This window comes from Puma concolor, chromosome A1 (assembly GCF_028749965.1).
Source record: "Puma concolor isolate L17-30 chromosome A1, mPumCon1.1.hap2, whole genome shotgun sequence".
Taxonomy (NCBI): Eukaryota; Metazoa; Chordata; class Mammalia; order Carnivora; family Felidae; genus Puma; species Puma concolor.
The window spans coordinates 110,642,717-110,666,045 of NC_141667.1; the positions used below are offsets into that span (position 1 = coordinate 110,642,717).

General features: G+C 35.2%; 1 protein-coding gene across 5 annotated transcripts in view; it reads right to left on the reverse strand.

Annotated features, from left to right (window-relative positions):
- IPO11 (importin 11) overlaps positions 1-23,329 on the reverse strand; it is a 198,786-nt gene that overhangs the window by 129,591 nt on the left and 45,866 nt on the right. For all 5 annotated transcript variants that reach the window (XM_025924123.2, XM_086700099.1, XM_086700100.1 and 2 more), the window contains 5 exons: positions 11,870-12,002; positions 9,180-9,238; positions 5,227-5,275; positions 3,271-3,341; positions 643-835 (listed from right to left, as the gene is read on the reverse strand). In XM_025924123.2, coding sequence (XP_025779908.1) covers positions 643-835; positions 3,271-3,341; positions 5,227-5,275; positions 9,180-9,238; positions 11,870-12,002 — 505 coding nt within the window. The remainder of the gene's footprint in view (positions 1-642; positions 836-3,270; positions 3,342-5,226; positions 5,276-9,179; positions 9,239-11,869; positions 12,003-23,329) is intronic.

Below are 23,329 nucleotides of genomic sequence, written 5' to 3' on the forward strand. Positions count from 1 at the left end.
AATCATACAAACATTTTACCAAAATTGGATTATGTAACTTAAATGAATTAAAAATATACCCTTGGGGGAAAAGAGCAAGTGGTGTACGGATTTTCATTTTTATCAAGGGCAAATTTCAAAGACAGTTCTTATTTGCCCCCCACACACATCATCTTGTAGCCATCCTCTCACTACAGCCTGTACATTACCATGCTGTATTAACACACCACAGTGCAGTGACTTATATACATACATCTCTAAGATAATTTCTCATTCATTTTGTGTATACACACACAAATGAATTCCGTGTCTAGAAGTAAACTCACTTCATATCAAGTCAGAGAAAAATTTTAATTGTGCAAATAAGTACAACATTAACTGCAATGGTTACTGGAGTAATTAATCCTAAACTGGCAGGCTTCAAATGCTCTTTGCGCTACAAAAGATAGTTACTAAGTGCATTATATGGCCTTTAAAGCTGGCACTCACATATTAAAGTCTCTAACACTTATCTCTATTTCATGTGCCAGCAACATTTTGTTTTTCAGACTTAAATAAGATTTCAAAAAAATGCATAAAAATACCAATTATTTCACATATAAAATAAAGAAATAATAATCATTAAAAAAAAAAAAAAAAAAAAAACTACCAGTAAGGCATTACCTTCAAAATTTTTGGATGGCTTATAAGCGTAATTTTTTACAATCATCTTAATAAGGTTCATGCATTGAACAATGAATCGCTCAAATGTAACGCCTTCACCAACTTCTGTAAATACATAGCTTACAGAAAATTCCAGTGATCTCTGAATTAGAGGAGTAAATGAAAACGGATGCTGATCCAAGAAGTCCAAAAGCTATAAAGAAAAAAATTAAAGTGTATTTACCCCAAATTCATATAGGAATATAATTATCCATAAGTACATCTTATAACTTGCTAATATACACCTGTAAAGTTTTGAACCTTGGTCACGAGTCCACATACATACAGTTTTGCACGTAATACACATGTAATTGATTTCTTTGGGTATATCATATAATGTGGATTATGTCAAATTATATCTCATGACAGGTATTTCTATTACTTCTACTAGAGGGTCCAAAACAGACCCACTTCATAGTTAATTCAGTAAGAATGGGTAAATATGAAACAAAAATTCTAAGTATATAAAAGATAAGGCTTTAAAAAGTAGTAAGAGGGGCGCCTGGGTGGCTCAGTCACTTAAACGTCCGACTTCGGCTCAGGTCATGATCTCACCGTCCGTGGGTTCGAGCCCCGTGTCGGGCTCTGTACTGACAGATCAGAGCCTGGAGCCTGTTTCAGATTCTGTGTCTCCCTCTTTCTCTGACCCTCCCCTGTTCATGCTGTCTCAAAAATAAATAAATGTTAAAAAAAAAAAAATTAAAAAAAAAGTACTAAGAGCAAGAAAATAAAAAATTATCCTGCCTTTCCTGCATGAATTGTATTTCAACTTATCAAATAAGTTGATGAATCAGATCTCTTCTTCACAGAATTTCTGCTAATAAATGCAAATACAATAGAATGTCATCATTCTGTAATCCCTTACCAAAAAACAGATCTAGGCCATGATCATGAACAGCTTCTAAAATAATAGGAGAAAAGCTGCTGGGGAACTTTAAAGAGCTCCCTCATCATTTTAAACAACTCAACATTGTACCTCCTGATGTGATGCAATACAAGATATACACAGCACCACCCGTGGAGTATTCTTGCTGTCCTCGCCCTCCTCCATGAAATAAAGCTCAATATGATCAAGCCTCTACAAATTTACAAGAAACATTGGAGGAGGAGGAGTAGAGAGACAAAGGAACATGGTAAGTAACATATCAGGATACAAGAAGGCAAATTCAAAACACGAAAATCCTACAAGGAAATTACCTATTACCTCAACAAATAAATAGCAACGAAAAAAAAATGGAAAGAGAACTTGGACACTATCAAATCCTGATTCAAACAAAAGAACTATAAAAATTTTGAGAAAAACCAAAATAATGACTAAATATTTAGATGATAACAAAAAGTCATTCCTACTTCTTACATTGTGTTAGATTCTTTTTTTAAACCCCTTATCACTTAAAGACAAATATTCAAGTATTTACAGATAATACTAATATGATATCTGAGATCTGCTTTTAAGAAACCAGCAAGGAGGGGAGAGAGAAGTATAGAGATAAAACAGAACTAATCTTCAACAGAAGTTCATAACTCCTGAAGCTAAGTGATGACTTCATGGGGACTCAAAGTCACTCAATTCTACTTGGAGGTATGTTTGTAAGTTCCAAATTTTAAGGCTTTAATCAAGTCAGACATTATAAATATGAAAACTTTATAAATAAAATTATTCATCAACACCACACAGCCCCACTAATCACATGATGTCATTTTACTTTGCTTTGTATTTTTTTGTTTTTAACTTAAAATACCTGAGTCAATTTTATACTGGATCTTGGAAGATTAGGTGGACTTTTGCTGTTGAGGCTAGTTAGAACATAACTTGGAAACAAGGAGAACTGAAACCAAAGGTAACTGCTACTTAACCACAGCAATAAGAACAGCTCATTTCTACTTCTTTTCTCCCCTCCCAGGGAACAGACAACTTAACCCTATTAACAAAACTTAATGAAAGAGGGAAAACAGGCTACAAATTTACATACTGCTGTCTTCAACAACCTGTTTTAGTTCAATGCAGTTCTCAAACCAGGTCTTCCTGATGGCTACAACCCAACTATATATACTTCTCCCAACCATCCTCAGCCCAAAATTTCAGAAACGTCAGTTTCTATAAAATTTAGTTTTATCAGAAATTTAGACACATTGCCTAGCACAGTGTACTCATATAATTCTATTCAAAAGGTGTTTGATATTAATGATGACAATGTCTTTATGAATATAATAACTTCCTGATAATATACTGCCTGCTATATATGATCTATTTCCTGATTAGCTACACTGTTATCTTCTTTATCTCTGCTTTCATCCAGTAGGCTTGAGAATAATAAGCTTCAGAAGACTCAACCTCTCTACTATTTATTAGGTTTGTGGTTATGTTTTATTTTTTTTCATCAAAGTGACTTATACTGATATAGCATATAAAACTTAATTATTACATTCATTCTAAATACTTCCAAGATACCATTTTTTTAGCTTTGCTGTAGTCAGAAAATAAGGTACTTTAAAGTGAGAATGCATGCTTATGTCATTTTCCTTATCAAATCTGAGTTATGTATATTTTATGTAAGAAAACATACTTAAGGTAAAAAGAAAACTTACCACTTTAGTAAAAAGAATGATGGTCTTTTCCAGTCTGTCTCTACATACATTATCTGTACCTATACTTCTACCTGTTAAAAATACAATCCAAATATTAGTACAAGTTTATAATATTCCATAAATTCACAATCAAAACAATGGCAAAACTTGCTGGAAAAATACGGTCAGGCATGTTTTCACCTATTTTGCATTATAAATCCTATACTGTGCTTTCCCAACTCTAAAAAATTAATCATAAAACTAAAGTTCTTAAAAAGCGTTACCAATATTTATAGTTTTCACACACAGTAATTCATAGTGCCATGTTCACAAAATTAATCCTAAAATACAAACTAAGTCCCTGTTAAAGGAAAAGGATCGTAGCAATTTTAATCTGTGAATAGCTTATCATATTCTCAATTTTTTTTTTTTAATTTTTTTTTTTCAATGTTTATTTATTTTTGGGACAGAGAGAGACAGAGCATGAACGGGGGAGGGGCAGAGAGAGAGGGAGACACAGAATCGGAAACAGGCTCCAGGCTCTGAGCCATCCGCCCAGAGCCTGACACGGGGCTCGAACTCACGGACCGCGAGATCGTGACCTGGCTGAAGTCGGACGCTTAACCGACTGCGCCACCCAGGCGCCCCCATATTCTCAAATTTTAAATTAGTTATAGTTGAAATATTTTTCAAGCAAAGTAAAAACGAAGTACTGAAAGATTAAAATACTCATTATTTTTCCTAGATCTTCTGACAATTTTCTTTGGCTAATTTGCCTGGCATAATTAATTTTGTACATTCAGAACACTGTCCACTAGCCCATTAACTGCTCTATAAACAAATTCTTTCTATTCATCTCATCATTTACGTTAGTCTCTCCTGGGAAGACTCCTACTCTTCCCTCTGCATCTCCACAAGGTAACCAAAGAAAATGACCACTTTTATTAAAATGAATTACTTTATGTAAGTTGTCTTAATCATCTTCGCATGCACAATACCCAGAATAGTGTCTAGAAATAGACTCAACAATGCTTTTGCTGAAAATGACTGACATCAAATAATCAACAACTCCCTAAAAGTGAGTACACTAAAATATCTTCTCAGCCTATTAAGTCTCCAAATACATACTTATATACAGGATGTACACATGTGTATGTGGGCATGCAAGCATATGGGTATGTATTTTGTGTCTGTAGGTGTGTTTATCCTCAACAAAGGTGTTCACAACCACAAGGAGGAGAAAAGGTTAACAATAAGACCACAGTATAACACAACACAAATATAGATGTTAAATTCTCTTGTGTGGGGTAGTGAATTAGAGACGGTCCTAAAGAGAAGCCAATGAAAATTCTGAACCAGAGATCTGCAAAATTAAAGTACCACTTAAGGTATTAATTTATATAATACATATATGTAAAATGTATTGAAAGAAACAAAACTGGGTGACTCACTCGGTTTAGCGTCTAACTTCAGTTCAGGTCATTATGTAGCAGTTTGTGAGTTTGAGCCCCATATTGAACTCAATGCTATTAGCACAGAGCCCACTTCAGATCCTCTGTCCCGCTCTCTCTGCCCCTCCCCAGCTCACACTCACTCATTCTCTCTCAAAAATAATTGAACATTAAGAAAAAATTAAAAAAAAAAAGAATCTATACAAAGTCTAAACAGCACGTGGCAGAGGAGCTACATTTAATAAGTATTTGTTAAATATATGACTGTTGTACGTTTGCATGGAAAAGAGCAATAGCAGTAAAAGCATCTACAAAGAATGGACACAAAACAGAATTTTAAACAAGTTTCCTCAATACTCAGGACAAGACAGATGTATCAAGACAAAGATGAGCTCCAATTTAACTTCAGAGAATTAACCATCAAGACACAAGATTTTAGCCTCTCTCCAGATTTTCTAGCGCGGAGCAGAAGCAATCCATGAATAAAGATTCTACAAGTAAAATCTACTGTCAAAGAAGTACTTACTGCATTCCAGAAATTGTTTCAGACGGTCAAATATTCCATGTAAAAAACCCTAGGAAAGATTTTTTTAATGTCTCAATTTATTGTTGTAAACATCTCCCTTATACTTTTTACAAAACTATTAACATTTATCTTATCATTTTAATAAGTTAAAATTATATAAAGTAAAAAACATTCTATTATTATAAACAAACCTTTCAAAGAAGATAGAACATTTCATCTCTCAAAGTGTCATTTCAGTTACCTAAATCACTTTACAATAAAACATTATTTATTGAGTATTTTATTTCTGAGTAATCTCTATTCTCCTGTTTTTCCATCTTCACAGCTCATATAATCCCGACATACTGTTTGTGTAATATGTGCCTCCTCCCACTACAATGTTCACTCTCTGAGAACTGGAACTTGTCTGTGTTTATTGCTCTACCCCAGAAACCAGAAGCAGTATTCAGGAACAGTAAGTACGCAGTATGTGGATAAATGGTACCAATTACTGAAAGGAGAGGTTCTGAAGTTCAAGTATTAAATATTATATTTAATATATAGTTAAATTATTAATTAAATTATATAATAATTAAATATATTAGCTTTCAGGTATAAGACAAGTGTCACCATTTGTCATCTGGTAAAAATCTAAACAACCCTTATTTGTTAATAGGTATTTAAGAAATATTATAAAAATTTTACAGATATAAAGGGATAGTAAAAAACAACTTCATTAAAATTTTTAAGGGGCGCCCGGGTGGCTCAGTCGATTAAGCAACTGACTTCAGCTCAGGTCATGATCTCGCAGACTATGAGTTGGAGCCCCACGTAGGGTTCTGTGCTGACAGCCTGGAGCCTGCTTCAGATTCTGTCTCCCTCTCCCTCTGCCCCCCTCTCCCGCCCGACTCTCTCAAAAATGAATAAACAGTTTTGTTTTTTTTTTTAATTTTTAAGAATTTAAAAATCTCAGACTTTCTGGCTCAATAGATTTTGGTGTATAAACATCATACAAGATGTCACATGTTCTTTCAACAAACAGGATGGTCCACCTTTTTGTCACAAAATAACCACATGATAAAGGCCTTAATTACAAATGACTAGAATAGAATGTTATTTCCTCTTTGTTCTTAGAGATATATTCTTCATTCACTCATTCTTGAGTTTGAGACCATTTAACTACGATATCATCATCTGAAGACTGAGAAAGAGATTTCACTTGGAGAATTTCACCGTCACACTTAGGGTCTAGAATGCTGCTCTCTGTCTGTCTGAAAGCATCCATCTTCTGACTCATGTAAAAATTATGAAACCTCTTTCTCTTGTCAATTTTCTTCTCTGCCACGTGGACAGGAAATGAATTTTGAATTCTCAATGTGTTACACAAAAGCTGAAGGTACAATAAAAAGACAGTGCTTCCAGTCTTCTTTTATTCCTTCTTGAAAGATGGAATGCAATGCACAACACAGTAAGAAAACTACAGGATGACAATTTCACTACCGCTCCATCCTCTGGCAATTTCATCATTCTTCCACTTTCACAGTATTTCAATCTTTTTAACCACAATGGAGAGTAATTGAAAAATATTAGGTAAAAAATAATAATAATAAATCCTAAGATGATAAAAGAGCAAAAGGTTTCATTATAGGAAGAATAAGATCATCGAGATTCCATACACATTTTAAATTTATACAGTAGTCCAATGGTCCCTTAAAGTAATGACAACATAGAAGGAATTTTATTCTATCACTTTTAAATAAAATTAGTTTATCAATAGGGGTACTCCGAAAAAAGTGGAAAACTGTAAAAGCCATCAACTTTAGTAAGCTGAAGAAGAGAAAGAGGAATTTACAAAATCATAGAGAGCTGACTAATTTGTAGTACAAATAAGTTTATGATTTATTCTGTTTATATAATAACAGAATAAGAACTCAAGTTAATCATTAAATGGTAATTTACAGAGTGCTTTAATTAGCTGAAACTAGTTACAAAAATCATTACCTCTATTACTCCTCACAACATTCAGTAAGGTAGGTAGTATATTTCATTTCCATATTACAAAAGAAGAAATGGGGTACCAGGTAAGATAAGAAAATAGCTGGAGGCCATGCTACCAGGAAAAGGTCAAGTCAAGATTCAAATCCAAGTTTATCTGCCTCCAGAAACCAAAATCTCACCACTATCATACAGTGCTTCTAAAGCATCTTTTAAGTTCCATCTTATTTTTAAGATGTTTATGTTCCATTTATTTTTAAGATATTTGTTATTTGAAAAACCATCCTTAACTTGTTAAAATTCTATCTTGTTTCCAACTAGTCAGTATAACCTTAACTGCTACAAGACAACATTTTTAAGAGTAAAAGTTGATACAGTTTCAGCAGACAGAAGAAAGACTCTTAAGAGAAAGCCAAAGGCTCACAAAACACTGATAGTTTTCAATGAAAACCACTATTCCAATTTATGGTAATGTGATTCAAATCAACAATTCATTTTTATTAAAAAACAAAAAGAACCCTGATGAAATCATCAATATTTTAGTTAACATAATTTTATGACACTCAGAATATTACATACAAAAATAATGACTGAGCCATGTGACCTAATGTTTCTACTATATAATATATTCATTCATTTTAAAAATAACTATTGAGCTTTTATTACTGGCAGAGACTGTTCCAAGCTTTGGGATGAATAGTGAGTGAAATATATATGTACACATACCCATATCCATCCAAGTGTTCATTCCAGCATCATTTACCAACAATTAAAAACTGGAAACAACCTACATATCCATCAACAGATAAGTGGGCAAGTAATTTACAGGAATCCTATATTAATGTTATAATTTAAAGAAAAAATTAGCTCGCTGATAGTAAATGCATGGATTCACCAAAGAATCATTAAAAACATAACATATAATATTACTGACATAAGAAAACTATCATACTAAGTGTAGGAAAAAGCAAGTGAAGAAACAGCATATGGGTACCTTTTACAGAATACTGAGGAAGAGAGAAAAGCATAAAATGTCTTAACATATACTTACAAATTTTACCAAGATCTCTGATAGCAAGTTTTCAAATGATTATTTCCTTACTTTAAAAAAAGCATGTAAACCCTTTTACAGAACAAAATAGCACACTGAATGATTCAAATTACCAGCTTTTAAATTCTTTTAACAGTAAAATCATTATTGCAATCTAAATCTGACATACAAAACATACTAAAGATTTAAAACAAACAAACAAGTAACTCGGGTCAAATAGGGTAGGTCAGACCCAAAGACCAATTCGATGTACTTTTTTCAAACTTCCTGTTCAGTACCCCCAAAGCAATCCACAGAAAGCAACATTTTAGCAAACTTGAACTTTCCTGAGAAAACTAACATAGATCTGGGTAAATATATAATATAGTATCATTTTGTTTTGGGATAAACATATACAGCTATATATTTTTGTATACAGAAAAGCAGATGATGCTATACCAACCATGAATATAATCACAAATGTTGGCTTATCAAGAGGGCTTTCCCTTCTTGGATATATTTTTCAGTTGACTGCAAAGAGCACGGATGTATGTTATGATTGAAGAAAAAAATTCATTTTAAATATATAACATCAGACGAAGAGAAATATCAAGGATATAAATATCCACAATGGAACTGGAAATTTGTTAATAGCATTCAAATTCAAGAGGTTCACCCAAATTCAAATTGAAATGAACACTCTCAATGTATCATCATGGCCCTTGAGAACTGTCCTAGGCCTATTTCCTTCTCTTCACAAAGGAGCTGCTTTGATATACTGAAAAAAGGCCACAAGTCAAAAAAGGTATAGTGTAACATATACAAATGGTAAACGGTCACTTTATAAAAACTTACAAATCAATGCCAAGTAAAAAGAATAAGCTTTAAAACACTGAGGAAAATACCAAGCACTTTCCCAAAGCCACAATCAGCAACTTCTTTCACTTACCATCACCTCCATATTCTTATGAGGTTCCACAAATCCATTAACAGTTAATTTACGCAGCACTGAAAAGTAAAATTGAGCTTTACTGCATCTGATTTTCTCACATTTTATCCTATTAAAATCATAATCATAATAAAGACTCAGAATCAAAAAGCCTCATTAAGACTGGGGGTTAATCTAACTTAATCCTTTCATATAATAGATAAAGAAAAATAATCCCTGGTCACTGGTTCATTTCCAGGTAGGCAAGCTGGAATGACAGCCAAGTTTTTTTTAACTCAAAAGCTGAGTTCTTCTCACTTATCTTAACTACTTAAGTTTCTAAAACTATATTGCAACATTTAACTTCTCTAATTGTAAGTATTTCTCACCTGAAATAACCCCTAGAAGTTGAAACTGAGATGGTCATCTCTATTCTGTAACCTTGAAAATAGGTCTCAACAGTGACCAAAATGCTTCATTTAGTTTTAGGCTACATTAATGAAAATACCATATCACCTAAAAGCGATATAAAAACTCAACTATTTCTAAATCCGGAATAGACTACAGTGCTCAAGTATAAGCATCACATTTTATGTGTAACTGGTGTACACAAGGAGGCGAGCAGGATAAACAAATGGAAGTCAGATCTAGATGTAAAAAGCTAGCTCCAAGGTCTACCACTACATTCTTTTGAACAACTTTTCTAGATCTCACATTGCTGGTCTGTAAACTGGTTAACAAGTCCTACTTCACAGCGTTATTAAAGGATTCAAGAGTAAAACACTCAGCACAAATCAGTAACACAAAGATGATGGCAGCATGAGACTACAAAATTCTAAACCACATCATTTTAGGAAAACACAGACACCACTGTGATCTTTACAACTCAGAGTTAGTGTTCATGAGGTGCAGCCTAAAGGCAGTATATTAAAAATAGGTTTAGAATTCAACTCTCTATAGAATCATCAGTTTCACACATCCAATTATATACGACTCAAAAGTTACAACATCACAAAAGGAGAAAATAGAATTCAAAATGAGTCCCTTATTCTGCATTCACTCGTTCCCACAAAAGAACTAGGTCCACATCACCTGAGAAGGTCCTCTCTTCTCCAGTCGTCACCTCGTTAACTTCAATTTGCCCTAGGATGATTCTTTCTCAAGGAAGTCCTTTCTGACCATGTTGCCAGTTATCATGACATTGTAAGACCACTGTCGCGAGTGACTTTACACGTATTTGTATGAGCATTTTATCATGCCTGTCTACCCAGTGTCAAACACCTAATTTATTTATTGAATGAAATAATGAATATATGCATGTCTAAAAGATACTAAATGCACACAGTATAAATTCAGATTATATATAACAAAAACTGCAGTCTTAAGCATTGCTCAAGGCACAGAAATTTACAGCTAGGCAGAACAAATATTTTAAAGGAAAATACTATGGGATTGTAACAGGTTAGGATACCTTAAAAATGCTAAGGTGTATATCTAAGACCCTGAGATAGAGAAGTAATGAAAAGGTAAAAAGCAGGCTAAGAGAGAGTAGGGCTGCATCCCTTTTGTCAGAAGTACACTTTGAAATCACTAAGGCAAGAAAATCAACTGAAAGCACTCATGAAAATTCCTTAATCATCAAACAGAAAACTGACACAAGTTTTGTATTTATGACCTTATACCAGTTTCTCTAGTTCTTTCTGGATAAATGTTTCTCTCTACATCCTTTTAATTTCTTCTCCAGAATGGTCACAAAACCATCTCCACTCACTTGTGTAATGAACCACCAGTACAATGAACTGTACTTGTCAATAGTCCCTTAAAATATTCCCACTTTTGTCTACAAAGTTCACCAGAATGTGCCAACAGCCTGAAGTCTGTACATCCACTGCCTAGTTAACATACGTGATGCAGGAGAACAGTACTAAGAGTGTACAACAGCATCCTAAGGTACTAAGGGAGTAGGATAAAAGGGTTTACAAGTAAAGCAAAAGGATTCGAAATGAGCCACAGTAAGAGAACTAAAGGCAGCCTGAAATCAAACTAAAAGAAGAGCTCAAACTAAAAGAGCGTAAGCAGAAGAGGAGAGACTGGAAGACAGAGAAAGAGCCAAAACAGTGTTTTACCAAGGAAAAGAATCTCAGAAAACCTTCATCAAGATAAATAGCTCAAGGGCAAGTAAAATGAAGATTTATGCTAAGAGAATACCTACAAGCAAAGCACAGGATAACCGAGGGTAACTGATGACACACCGTCAAGCACCATTGAAAACCCAGGTGGGCCTGAGATCAAACAAGAAAGACAGAAGCTGAGTTCTCAGGGCAAACAGAGCTGGGAGATAGCACTCAACTAATGCTTGAAGTTTAGTGAAGTTAACATGACAATGATAAGGGCAGAATGGGTTTCTACCCAGAAAGAGAAGTTTAAAGCAGAAGCAAAAAGAAGTACAATTATTTGGAAGGTATGTGTCCAGAGCCCTGAGACCTCAGTAACATGAATATAATAGAAAACTATCCCACACTTTTACAAATTAGAGAGAAAGCTATTCTCACAAAAGAAAAACCAACCACAAATAACACCTTGTCTGTGAGGGAGAAATTAACCCCTCATTCTCCCAGGGCAAATGGGAGCAGAAAATCCACCACAGGAACTATTGGTGACTCTTTTGAGATAGGTCATTTCCGAAATGAACATGTCAAATTGAACAGTACCTTTCAATGACAGCAGAGTTCGTTCTAATGAACTTAGAACTGCAGCTTCATTCCCAGAAGAAACTTGTTGAAGGAATGTGTCTGTATGGTGATTCCACAGAGAGCAGGCAAAATTATAAATTCCAGAAGCTAACTGCAAAGAAATATCAACAAATTCACAAAAAACATTGATTTCAGTAACCAATTAGCTCTATATAGTAATACATTTCAGTTTTAACCCTGAACATACATTTTCAGTAAGATGTGAAACAGTTAAGTCATTTATCACATTTCAAACTGTATTAAGCCAAACACACAGCAGCAAGGACCATTTGCTGGCTGCTGGTATGAACACACATACACACACCTTAACAGACTCATTCTTCTCAAACCACTAGTCTCATGCCTGCATTGCAGCCTGACATTTTCTTTTTTTCTGGCTGGCTCGGTTGGAAGAGCATGCAACTCTGATCTCAGGGCCATGAGTTCAAGCCCCACAATGGGTATCCAGATTAGTTAAATAATTTAAAAAAAACTTTAAAACACTGACAGACTATCAGTGAGAACAGCAGATAAAACAATATACTAAGAAATACAAAAGATTTCGGTGTCCTGCCAGTTCTACCCATGTGGTTTGGGGGCATTTAAAAGCCAGGAACATACAAGCCACAATGCTTGTCATGCTACTTTCTGATTTTGTACTGGTATTTAAAACATCTGACTCACAGTGGGATGCAGTTGGCCTCTGCCTCCCAAGTTAAGGCAGAACCATTTCTAATGGTATCCTGTATTATTTTTTTTTTCCAGAAGGTCTAAGAGTCTTTTTCCAGGAGGCCATTTACTTTAAACAAAAGTGAGATGAAAGTACTTATGACTAGTTATCATTAGCACACTTCGGAAAAGTTTTTCTTAATCCAGACAAGTCTATCATTTCCACTCAATACTGGATTTGTGATAAGATTAGGCATCAGAAACCAGTCAGGAATGTAATCCTGCAAACAAAATAATACTTCCATGAAAAAAACATTCCACTTCTGTTATTTTAATTCAGTAATTTTTTTATTTTATTTATTTATTTTTGGAGAGCGAGCGAGCATGTGGGCATGCAAGCAGGGGAGGGGCAGAAAGAGGAGAGACAGAATCCCAAGCAGGCTCCACACTAAGCACAGAGCACAACATGGGGCTTGATCCACAACCCTGAGATCACGATCTGAGCTGATTCAGAGGTGGACACTTAACCAAGTGAGCCACGCAGGTGCTCCTTAATTCAGTCATTTTAATGACCTGCGTGTGCTTACAGGTATAGGCAAAGAGCTCTGTCAAATCTCCCTAGTGATTTTGCATGTACCAACAAAGGCCACACAAAGGCTTGAACCCCAAAGGGGGTTATCAGCACAACATATTACAATCCTCCTGAAAAACAAGAAATGGAAGGCTTATAAGGAACTGCTACAAGAGCATCTCCTGCTCACCTCTCTATCTCTTCAGTTAAGCTGTCATAAAACTGCTTCTCACCTCCTAGGTTCTGTTAAGATGTAAAGTTTTCTAACCCATTTCCCTCAAACAGAGCTGTAGAAAATGAAACTAGTTATGGTCTAGAACTGGCTCCTCAGCAATGGTGCATCCCACAATTTGCACCTGAGTCATTCGCCCATATTGCTTTGGTCATTCTTTTTGGTGTGTATCAAAAGCCACAGGGAGTTGGTGGTACCAATCGCTGACTCCTTTTCTCTAAGTAACAAACTGACTGAATCTAAAAGAGGTCCTATCTTCACCAACTGATCAGTCAGGGCTAGCAGTTGGCCCACCCTTGCCTTGTGCACATGCTCGACAACAGGTACGACGACTACTTATTAAATAACTTCAACATATTCTCAAGTAATCAAAATATTTAATCCCAATATTTCTTGATCGCCAAAATATAGTAGTGATAATTACCTCACCGTATTACAGCACAAGCAGCAGTATCATAAAAAAATTAAGGATCTAAAACTGACATCATCTCATGAAACACTGCGATGACAGAGAAGTAAATAATCAGAAGGGATATAAGCTGAAAACCAAAATCAAAAATTTGTAAGATTTTCTAACTATAATGAACTTCAGTATTTTTCTTAGTAAATCGAATCCTTTCTGAAAACATGAGGCTAAAATATATGCCTAAGAATCAGAAAATACATCTTTTTGATTTTTATTACACTTCTGTGTAATTGTAAGTTAGAGCATCATATACTTTTCCAAACATATAAATCATCAAAGTATTTATCTGCCAGAATAAAGTGAAAGAAAACAAAGAGATTTAGAGATAGGAAAAGGGTAGGAATTGTACATAGATCTGAAAGTAAAGCTTTAAGGTAAATTTCTTATGGTAGCAAATATTTCAACCAGGTTAACTGAAGTCTATAGCCTTGTCTATAATTTTTACATCCGTTTTATACTCTCTTTAGTAAATAAAATCTAAGGGGTGCCTTACCCAAATTCCACATACGAAAACAGTAGCATTCTAAACCAACCTCTTGCTTACAAATTATTTTCTAGTCTCCTTCACATCTCTATTTTTTTTGTTTGTTTAACATTTATTTATTTTTGAGAGAGAGAGACAGAGCATGAGTGGGGAAGGAGTACAGAGAGAGGGAGACACAGCATCTGAAGCAGGCTGGCTCCAGATGCTGTGTCTCCCTATCTGTTCCTCCCCTGCTCACACTGCCTCTTTCCCTCCCAAAAATAGGGATTAAAACAAAAAAAAATTTTAACGTGCAGGACTGTCTATAATACAAAAAAAATTTTCTATGACTGTTATGTGAGGTCACTTGAACTCTTTTCTGTTTCATAAAAAACAAGTATTTATGCAGATCATGTTAACTATATGATAAAAATAACAAAGCTAACATTATAACTTAGACATTCAGACATTTCAACATTCAGACATTTACTGAACCCTACTCTGCACTAGGCAATGCTCTTGGTTTACCTTCATCACCTTATTTAACCATCACCTCCTACAAAGTAGGTATTATCCCCATTTTACAATAAGAAAACTGAGGTACAAAAAGATGAAGCAAACTTGCACAAGAGCAAAGAGCATAAATAATTAAGAGGAAGAGGAAGGAATGAAACCAAAGAAGGTGCTCAGAGCTTACATTTTTAATAGCTATGTTCTAATATCTCTTAATACCCATATAGGCAGAGTCAATATAGTAAATCCTATTTTCCAAAAGTTAGATAACAATTCAATAATGGTAGAATTTTATTTTCATAACAAAAAGGAAAAATTCCCCAAATTCACTAAGATCAATAATACTCTTAATATGGATACAATAAATTGTGTGAATCAGAATCTCACCTAAGGTTCTTCTACAAATCTCACCCTTTCTACACCAGTCAACAGAAAAACATGTACTTTTGTTCCATTATTTACATGGAATACCGAATACAAACTGAACATTCTTCTTATATAATTTTTATATACATATAAAATTTGGAACAAGTTCCATTCATTAATCCTAAGAGTCATGGGGCCTTCTAATTCTCAATGCCCTCCTCAAACAGTACATGCCAGACTCCAGAAAGAAAATAGTAATGAACCATTCCCTAGTTCCTTAAAAATAAGCTTAAACTTGAGCAAAAAAGTTGACCAAATGGAGTCTGACACCAGCTCAAGAAAAAAATATATAACGAAAGGCACCTGGGTGGCTCAGTCATTTAAGCGTCCGACTCTTGATTTGGGTTCAGGTCATGATCTCAGTTCATGGGATCAAGCCCTGCATCAGGTTCTGTGATAACAGCAAGGAGCTGGCTTGAGATCCTCTCTCCCTCTCTCTCTGCCCCTTCCTGGCTCAAACGCTTGCACTGTCCCTCTCTCTCAAAATAAACAAACATATATCATATATATATGATAACCTGTCAGCCTAAACCATCAGCATATTTTCAAACTGTGACCCTATTCGAGAGGTACACTGCTTGGGAGTGCATCAAATGGAACACAACCCAAGGAAGTGTTGAAAGTAACGAATTCTGTATTACTTGTTACAAGTAAGGAGACAGGGAGATGGCTCTCAAAAACTCTGTCCCTGTGGGGTTAGTGCAGGAAGCCTTTGTTCAGTGTATCAAGGGCAGTGGCAGGGAGCTCCCATACGCACCTTGGTTCAAGTACACATGCACAGCATGTCAACATGCTTGCTAGTGCATATATCCCATGTTCAAAAAATGGGAGAAAACTCTGCCCATAGTAGACCTTAGTATTATAATGAACTAAATGTAACTTCAAGACAACGCCGAAGGGCTCTGTGCAGGTCCTCAGCTCCAACCCAGCTCAAACTGACTCATGTAAGGGGCTATCAGGTGAGATACACAAAGCAAGGAGCTCTCAGATGCAACACCTAGTTGGGAGTCTCCTTGGCTAGAACTGCTGGTTTGGCAAAACAAAACACATTTCTTCCCTGCTTTTGTCCCTTCCCCTCCTTCCTTCTACTGTTAACTTTTAGCCCTCTTTGAGTAACTTCTCCTTGCATCTTAGCTAACAAAAACACGTCAGATTTATTTTTAAAGGTGCTTTATAAGAACAATAGCAAAATGGCATAACTATTTTACTGTTATAATTTTTTTCAGGCACTACTTCTTATTACCAGGAGAATATCCCTTTACAGAATGCTACCACCTGCATATGCACAATGTACATTACAATATACATACCAAACATAAAATCCTCCCCACTCACACCCAACACAAAAAACAAAATATACCACAGAACAACTGTGAATACTGAATCAAAGGTTCTCAATGTCAGAAAAGTAATCAAAAGGAAGTATTTCATCATGGTAGAATCAAAGTCATCCTAATAAAATTCTATGTTGCTCCATAAAATTGTCCTCTTTTCCTTTTTTAAACATGTGTAAGAAAGTTGCGTAACTCAGAATATCCAAGGTTCTACCATTCTGCCTTAAGAAACTTTCAACAACGTTTGGAATTTGCATCCCCATTTCTTAAAAAAAAAACAATGCCATAAGGTTTTTAGATATTAAGGACACAGATCTTTATTTATTAATTCTTCCTTCTTTCTAGCCCTGAAAAGTTAATAGTATGAAAGTGCCCCTTTAATTAGTCATAAAATATGAAAAGCAGCTAAGTAGCTTTGGCACACAGCACGTATTGCTGAATGAAGCCATACAGCATTTAAGGCACAAATCAAGAAAAAACCAGCAGTATATGGGGAAAACTTTTAATCAATATTCTCCTTTGTTTTATGTTCCAGGTCTGGAGTTAAGCACGTGGTTAAGGGCATTAGGCATCTATCAAAGCTCTATTCAAGATTCTTTTTAACTAGCCTACAAAAAAAAGGTCTCTACACAGAGATGGCTGAAATGAAGAGGCAGCAATGGCACTACCCTCTCAGCCCAACAGTATAAGGACAAAGACAGATAATGAAGAAAGAGACCAAAAGAACTTGGGAAGAAACACTGTCAGCTATCCTACACACTCAAGCTTCTACCTGCTCCAGAAAACACCAACTGATGTATGCTTATAGAAGGCTCAGTGGGAAAAGGGGAAAAAATGAAATAGGTGAAATAAAAAATATTTCTTCTACATTTTCTTCTCAAAAATACAGAGGCAGAAGGGAGACAATTCAGTAAGACAATATGAAAATAAGCTATTTAATGAAACATTTTAGGTACTGGTTTACAAGATCCATCAATACTTGCATTTTCTTTTCCTAAACCACAAGAAACAGCACCACCCACTGGCTGCCAAGTGATTTTAACTGATAAGTCCCAAGACTTCATTCCTTGAATGTCAAAAGGGAACCATTACAGGACGTTTGATTTCTTCTGGCATTTAAAATATTCTAATGCTTTTTTACCCTCAAGACCACTGTTCTAACAACTTTCCCCTAAGAAAAATTAGCCTGAAAAACTTTAAAAATCAATGTCTTGTAATTAATCACCAATAGTGGGGCACAAAATATTACCCATAATCTAATAGTGGTAAAACCTGCTTAACCTCATTCTAATCAATAAGGCGTAAAATCAACAGATACATAATGTACAACATCCTGTAAGACATTTGAACGAAATATTTTACCAAGTTAGTGGCATGGAAAAAAAAAAAGGGGGGGGGGGAAGGAAATGAATATTATTCTAAATTAAAACACACTTAGGAGACAACCAAATGTGTCCACCTTAGTCATTCTTCTGGCTCAAACCAACCATTTGTTAAACTATATTTGAGAACAATGTAGAAAATGTGCTGAAAGTATCAAATGGTATTAAATCACTATTTTTGCTTTTCTTAGGTTGGTAAAAGTTAAATGATAATAAACAAAATAATCTTTTTACAGATGAATACTCAAGTATTTCATAATAAAATCTCATGAAATCTTTAAATTACTTTAAAATACCTTAGGATAAAAGTGATAAAACAAAAATGACACAATGCAAACTGCTAAATCTTGGTGATGGGTATATGGCAATTTATATTAAGTATTTCACAACAAGAAATTTTAAAAACACCTGTATGTTCTTAATGACAAAAAAGGTAGTTATTCTGGTAGTCATCATTTTTTTCTTTAATTTAAGGCTTAAATATAAATTTGCTTCCATTTACTCATGATATAGATATATAGATATATATATATCAAATTACCAAAATGTTTCACGACAGAAACTCTGGTGGGTACAAGATCTATCTACCCCAAAAACAATTTCCAATCAAACTGCCAATGTCTCAACTGATATCTATTCACTTTCACTGAAGGACATTCCTAAAGACCAGTAACACATGTTACCTACATATCTTTTAGCAAACTCTCATTTTCCTTTTGTTCTCAAACACGCCACCGGTATAACTGAGGCCCACCAGGGTCGCTGTGACCCATCTTACAGATCCCTAACGTCCTCTAATCCTAACACAGCCACAAACCTGTCTTCTGCCACTGGTGCCTACATGATGCTCTCATGTATCCAAAGGATCACAATTCGTTAGGAGTGAAGAAAAGGTGAAACTACCCTCCCTCCCCATTTGGGACCTTATCTTTGTTCACAGCTGTGTCTCAGGCATCCAATACAATGGATTTGTCAGATGGACAAAGCAAAGAACACTCCTTCAAGAGCAACTTATAAAGACTTCAGCAATAAATTTTTTGAGTTTTTATTCTCCTTTTTACGAGCCCCTTTTCCTAGGAGTCAGTTAAGAGATTGTGTACTACAGAAAGGATAAGCACCATGCTATACTAAAATTCTCCCTGGAGCGCCTGGGTGGCTCAGTCTGTTAAGCGGCTGACTCCACTTCAGCTCAGGTCACAATCTGATCGTGCATGAGTTTAAGTCCAGCATTGGGCTCTGCACTGTCAGAGCAAAGCCTACTTGGGATTCCCTCTCTCTGTCTCTCTCTGCCCCTCTCCCGCTCATTTTCTCCCTCTCTCCCCCTCACTCCTCAAAATATATAAAATAAAATTCTCCTGTTCAGTGTTCATCACACAGTTTGTTTTTTTTTGTTTTGTTTTGTTTTTGATCAAGCTAGTCCTGTTGAGTCTCTCCTCCCTTAAAAGTTCCCACCAAAAGGAGCACCTGGGTGCTCAGTCCTGTAAGCATCCAACTCTTGATTTCTGTTCAAGTCATTTCACAGTTCATGACCTTGAGTTTCAAGTTGGGCTCCGTGCTGACAGCACAGAGCCTGCTTGGGATTCTCTCTCCCTCTCTCTTCCTGATCCTCCCCTGCTTGCACTCTCTCTCAAAAATGAATAAACTTAAAAAAAAAAAAGTAAGTTCCCACCAATAGGTTCTTTCCCTCCCATTACTGTAACAATAGACAGAGACATAACATTCTCAAATCCTCAAACAAGTTCATAGCAGCAGAAATGACCTTTATAAAAGTTGGAGCCATTCTTTAAATAATATGTTTTTAAAAGCCAATATAAAATTTGGCAGAGCAAGAGACAAGATCTAGAATTAACATGGCATTTGGTGGAACAATTAAAATTACCCAAACAAAACTAAAAACAAGCTATTTCACCTATCCGAGGACTTAAAAACGCACATTTATATTTTAAGTAAATTTTACTACAGTATAATATCCTAAAGGCTATACCATGTTAAGTGGCACCCAGGTAGTCTCACATTGGACATTCATAATTTCCACTGTTTGGATATTTCCCCTAGGGATCACATCATGAAGTTAGAGGTTTCTAAGAAGTGTGAAAGACTGTGACACTTGGCTGAGCATTCTTATATTAATCAATCCATCTCAAAGTAGTCACGTGGTTCCATTTTGTTAACTTATTTAGAAAACACAGTAACTCATCAAGAAGACTATTCTTTTTTATTTTACTTCCAGAACAATCTTTTATTCCTTTCTCTTGCTTCAGCTTGTTTTTCACACTTTTTACGAGCATACTTACTCATTTTCTTTTACTCTCACATTCATGGGATCAGTCAATTGTATACACATAGCATAAGCACATACACAGTCATATGATCTTCTCCTGACGCAACATAGACCACAATTCTGAGGAAGCACCTTTTTAAAATTTTTCTTTCAAGAACAGAATTTAGTGATTCATCGCTTACATATATCATCCAAGTGCTCATCCCAACAAGTGAGGGAAGACTATTCTGAAGTACAACTGACCTATGAACAACATAACGGTTAGGGCCAACTCCCACCGCCACACTCAATCAAAATTTTATGAGTAACTTTTGACTCCCCCCAAACCTAACTACTAACAGCCTATTGTTGGCCAGAAGCCTTATCAGAAACATGAACAGTTGAGTAACATGTGTATTTTGTAATTTATATGTATTATATACTACTCTTACAATAAATTTAGAAAAAAGAGAATGTTACTACAAAAGCCATAGGGAAAATACATTTATAAAACTTTACTGTAAAAATTTATCTGTATAAACAGATCCACACAATCCAAACCTATGTTGTTGGAGAATCAACTATATTTGGTAACCCAGTTTCACCTCGTCTCAGTTCTGTTTTACCCTCATCATGCAAACAATACACATGCTGTTTAGTGGGAATTTATTTATCCTTAACCCTTGAGTTTTTAAAAAGTCTAAGTTTTAGCTTTGACCACATAAACAACCTAACAGAGTGTTTAGTTTTCTTCTGTAGCAGATTTTAATAGCTTACTAAATGACTTTTAAGAGTTTGTACATTAGGACTTTCCCAATGAACACCACAAGACTATCCATGACTTTCATCTCCCTCAGTACTGCACATATCTCTTGTACATGATAAGCAATCAATTATCTGTTCAATGACCCTTAAGCAGAAAAATTTTAAGATTAATTCCTAACTTCCAGCCTAGAAAGATTCCTAACAAAAACAAATTATGGAAAACATCCTTTTTAGAGATTCATGCAGAAGTACTTTCGAATGGAAGGACAGGTCAGGATTTGCTCCAGCAAATTAAACTACTGAGGCACCTGGGTGGCTCAGTCAGCTGGGCGTCCCAACTTTGGCTCTGGTCACGACCTCACGGTCCAAGCCCCACATCAGGCTCCATGACGACAGTGCAGAGCCTGCTTGGGACGAAACTAAGTGTACAAAGGTCTTGGCTTCTAGACCAAAACAATGATTAAAAACACTAACATCTGTATTTAAATCAGGCTGTAACTCAGATTTTCATCTCAAAACTTTCATGGTGCTTATACAGATTAACCTAGAGTAATAGAGATAATAAATTCATGGAATTACACAACTTTAGAACTGAAAGGGTTTTAAAGAATCACCAAGTTTAAGTATCTTGCTCAAATCCCAAAGCTGTTCAGTACAGAAAAGCATTCTACACTGGAAAACATTTCTTCTCACACCTGTTAACCTGTTCACTTGTTTTCTAACAACAAGTACAATATATTGCTGCTTTCAAAAAATCTTTTCCTCTTTTTAAGTTTGGATTGCTTCCTTTACCACAGCATATAATTTTACAAGTTACATATCATGTCTACAAAATATTATTTGGTTAAAACATTTACAATTACATTAGAATAACTATTTGTACCTTAAGTTTCCTTGTTTTCATAGACTCCAGATTTTGATTTTAACAGTACTTTATATCAACATTTTTATATTCAAGTTTCTGTGAAAAGCATACTGTTTATAAAAAACAAAATCTTGTGTGTCAAATCAAGCTCAATTTTGTTACTGCAAAACAATTTTCTCTCAACTGCTGATTTTCTAATGTCACCCCTGAAAAGAGCATAAATTATTTTAATGTGAAAGAAAAACAGAATATAGAAATTGTTGGCACACAAAGAGTAGCAGGCTGCACTTTTAAGCACACTGCAATACTGTGCTATAGCAACTAGCTCAGCTATGAGCTTACATTTTATTTATTTCTGTAGGAAACTAATATAGTACATGAAGACCATCTTAGCATTATAGTAAAAGTATTATTAAAGAAAACTTTCCTACCTTTTAGATTACCTAAAAAACAGGGGCTACACATTATTAACTAGCAAAGTTCCTTTTTTTTCTTAAATTTTTTTAATGTTTAATTATTTTTAAGAGAAAGAAAGAGCATGAATGCGGGAGGGGCAGAGAGAGGGAGACACAATCTGAAGCAGGCTCCAGCTTCTGAGCTGTCAGCACAGACCCCCCCACGCCGCACATGGGGCCCAAACTCACTCATGCTCCACGTTTCCAGGTTTGGCTACTTCAATCTAAATTGAAGGCGTTAAGCAGAATTTTTTTCCAGGTATCTTAAGTTTTTGCATATTTTCCCAAAACTCCTGCTCTTTTAAGTTTTGCACTATGCCACTTTGAAACCTAGAAGGTATGTATGTAGAACAAGTCTCCTCTTCTATATATTCATCTAACATTTATTGAGCACCACCCACTCATAAGCATTCTTCTGAACTTGACAGTAAGACTGTAACAATAAAGGCTTACATTCCTCTCTCATGAAACTCATAGTGTAGGGGATCTAAGAAAGATAAGTCAACAACTGAAAGTCAGCACTATGGAACTGATACTATGCTCAAAGTACACACAAGATGCTAGGCAGACCTATACTTTACTGCATATACAGAAGAAACAGCCTCATACTACAAGTAAATGAGCCAAGAAAGTTGAAAGGGTGAGAAAGCTAAGTCAAACAGGCTATTCAGAATACAGCCTCTGATTAGGCACAATTTGTAAAATAAATGAGCATGACTTTAGGGGGAAAAAAAAATACAATTTGTAGAGACTGCTTAAGCTGAATATAAATTATACCTAAAACTAAAACAACACGTTATGAGAGTACAACTCGGGAAAGTTGAACTATGAATTGAGACTTTACAGAAGGGTACTCTGTGACAAAATAACTGTAACAATCTTTAGACACTTGATTTCGGAAAACAGCAAATATGAAAGTTAAGTGGAAAGGTGTAAGATGAGGATAAAGGTGAGAAAAATCAGCAAGAAATTCACAGAAAAAGCTAAGAGGATAAACAGTCCAGTTTTTAAATCCTAGTTGGCTTTTGGGGCACCTGG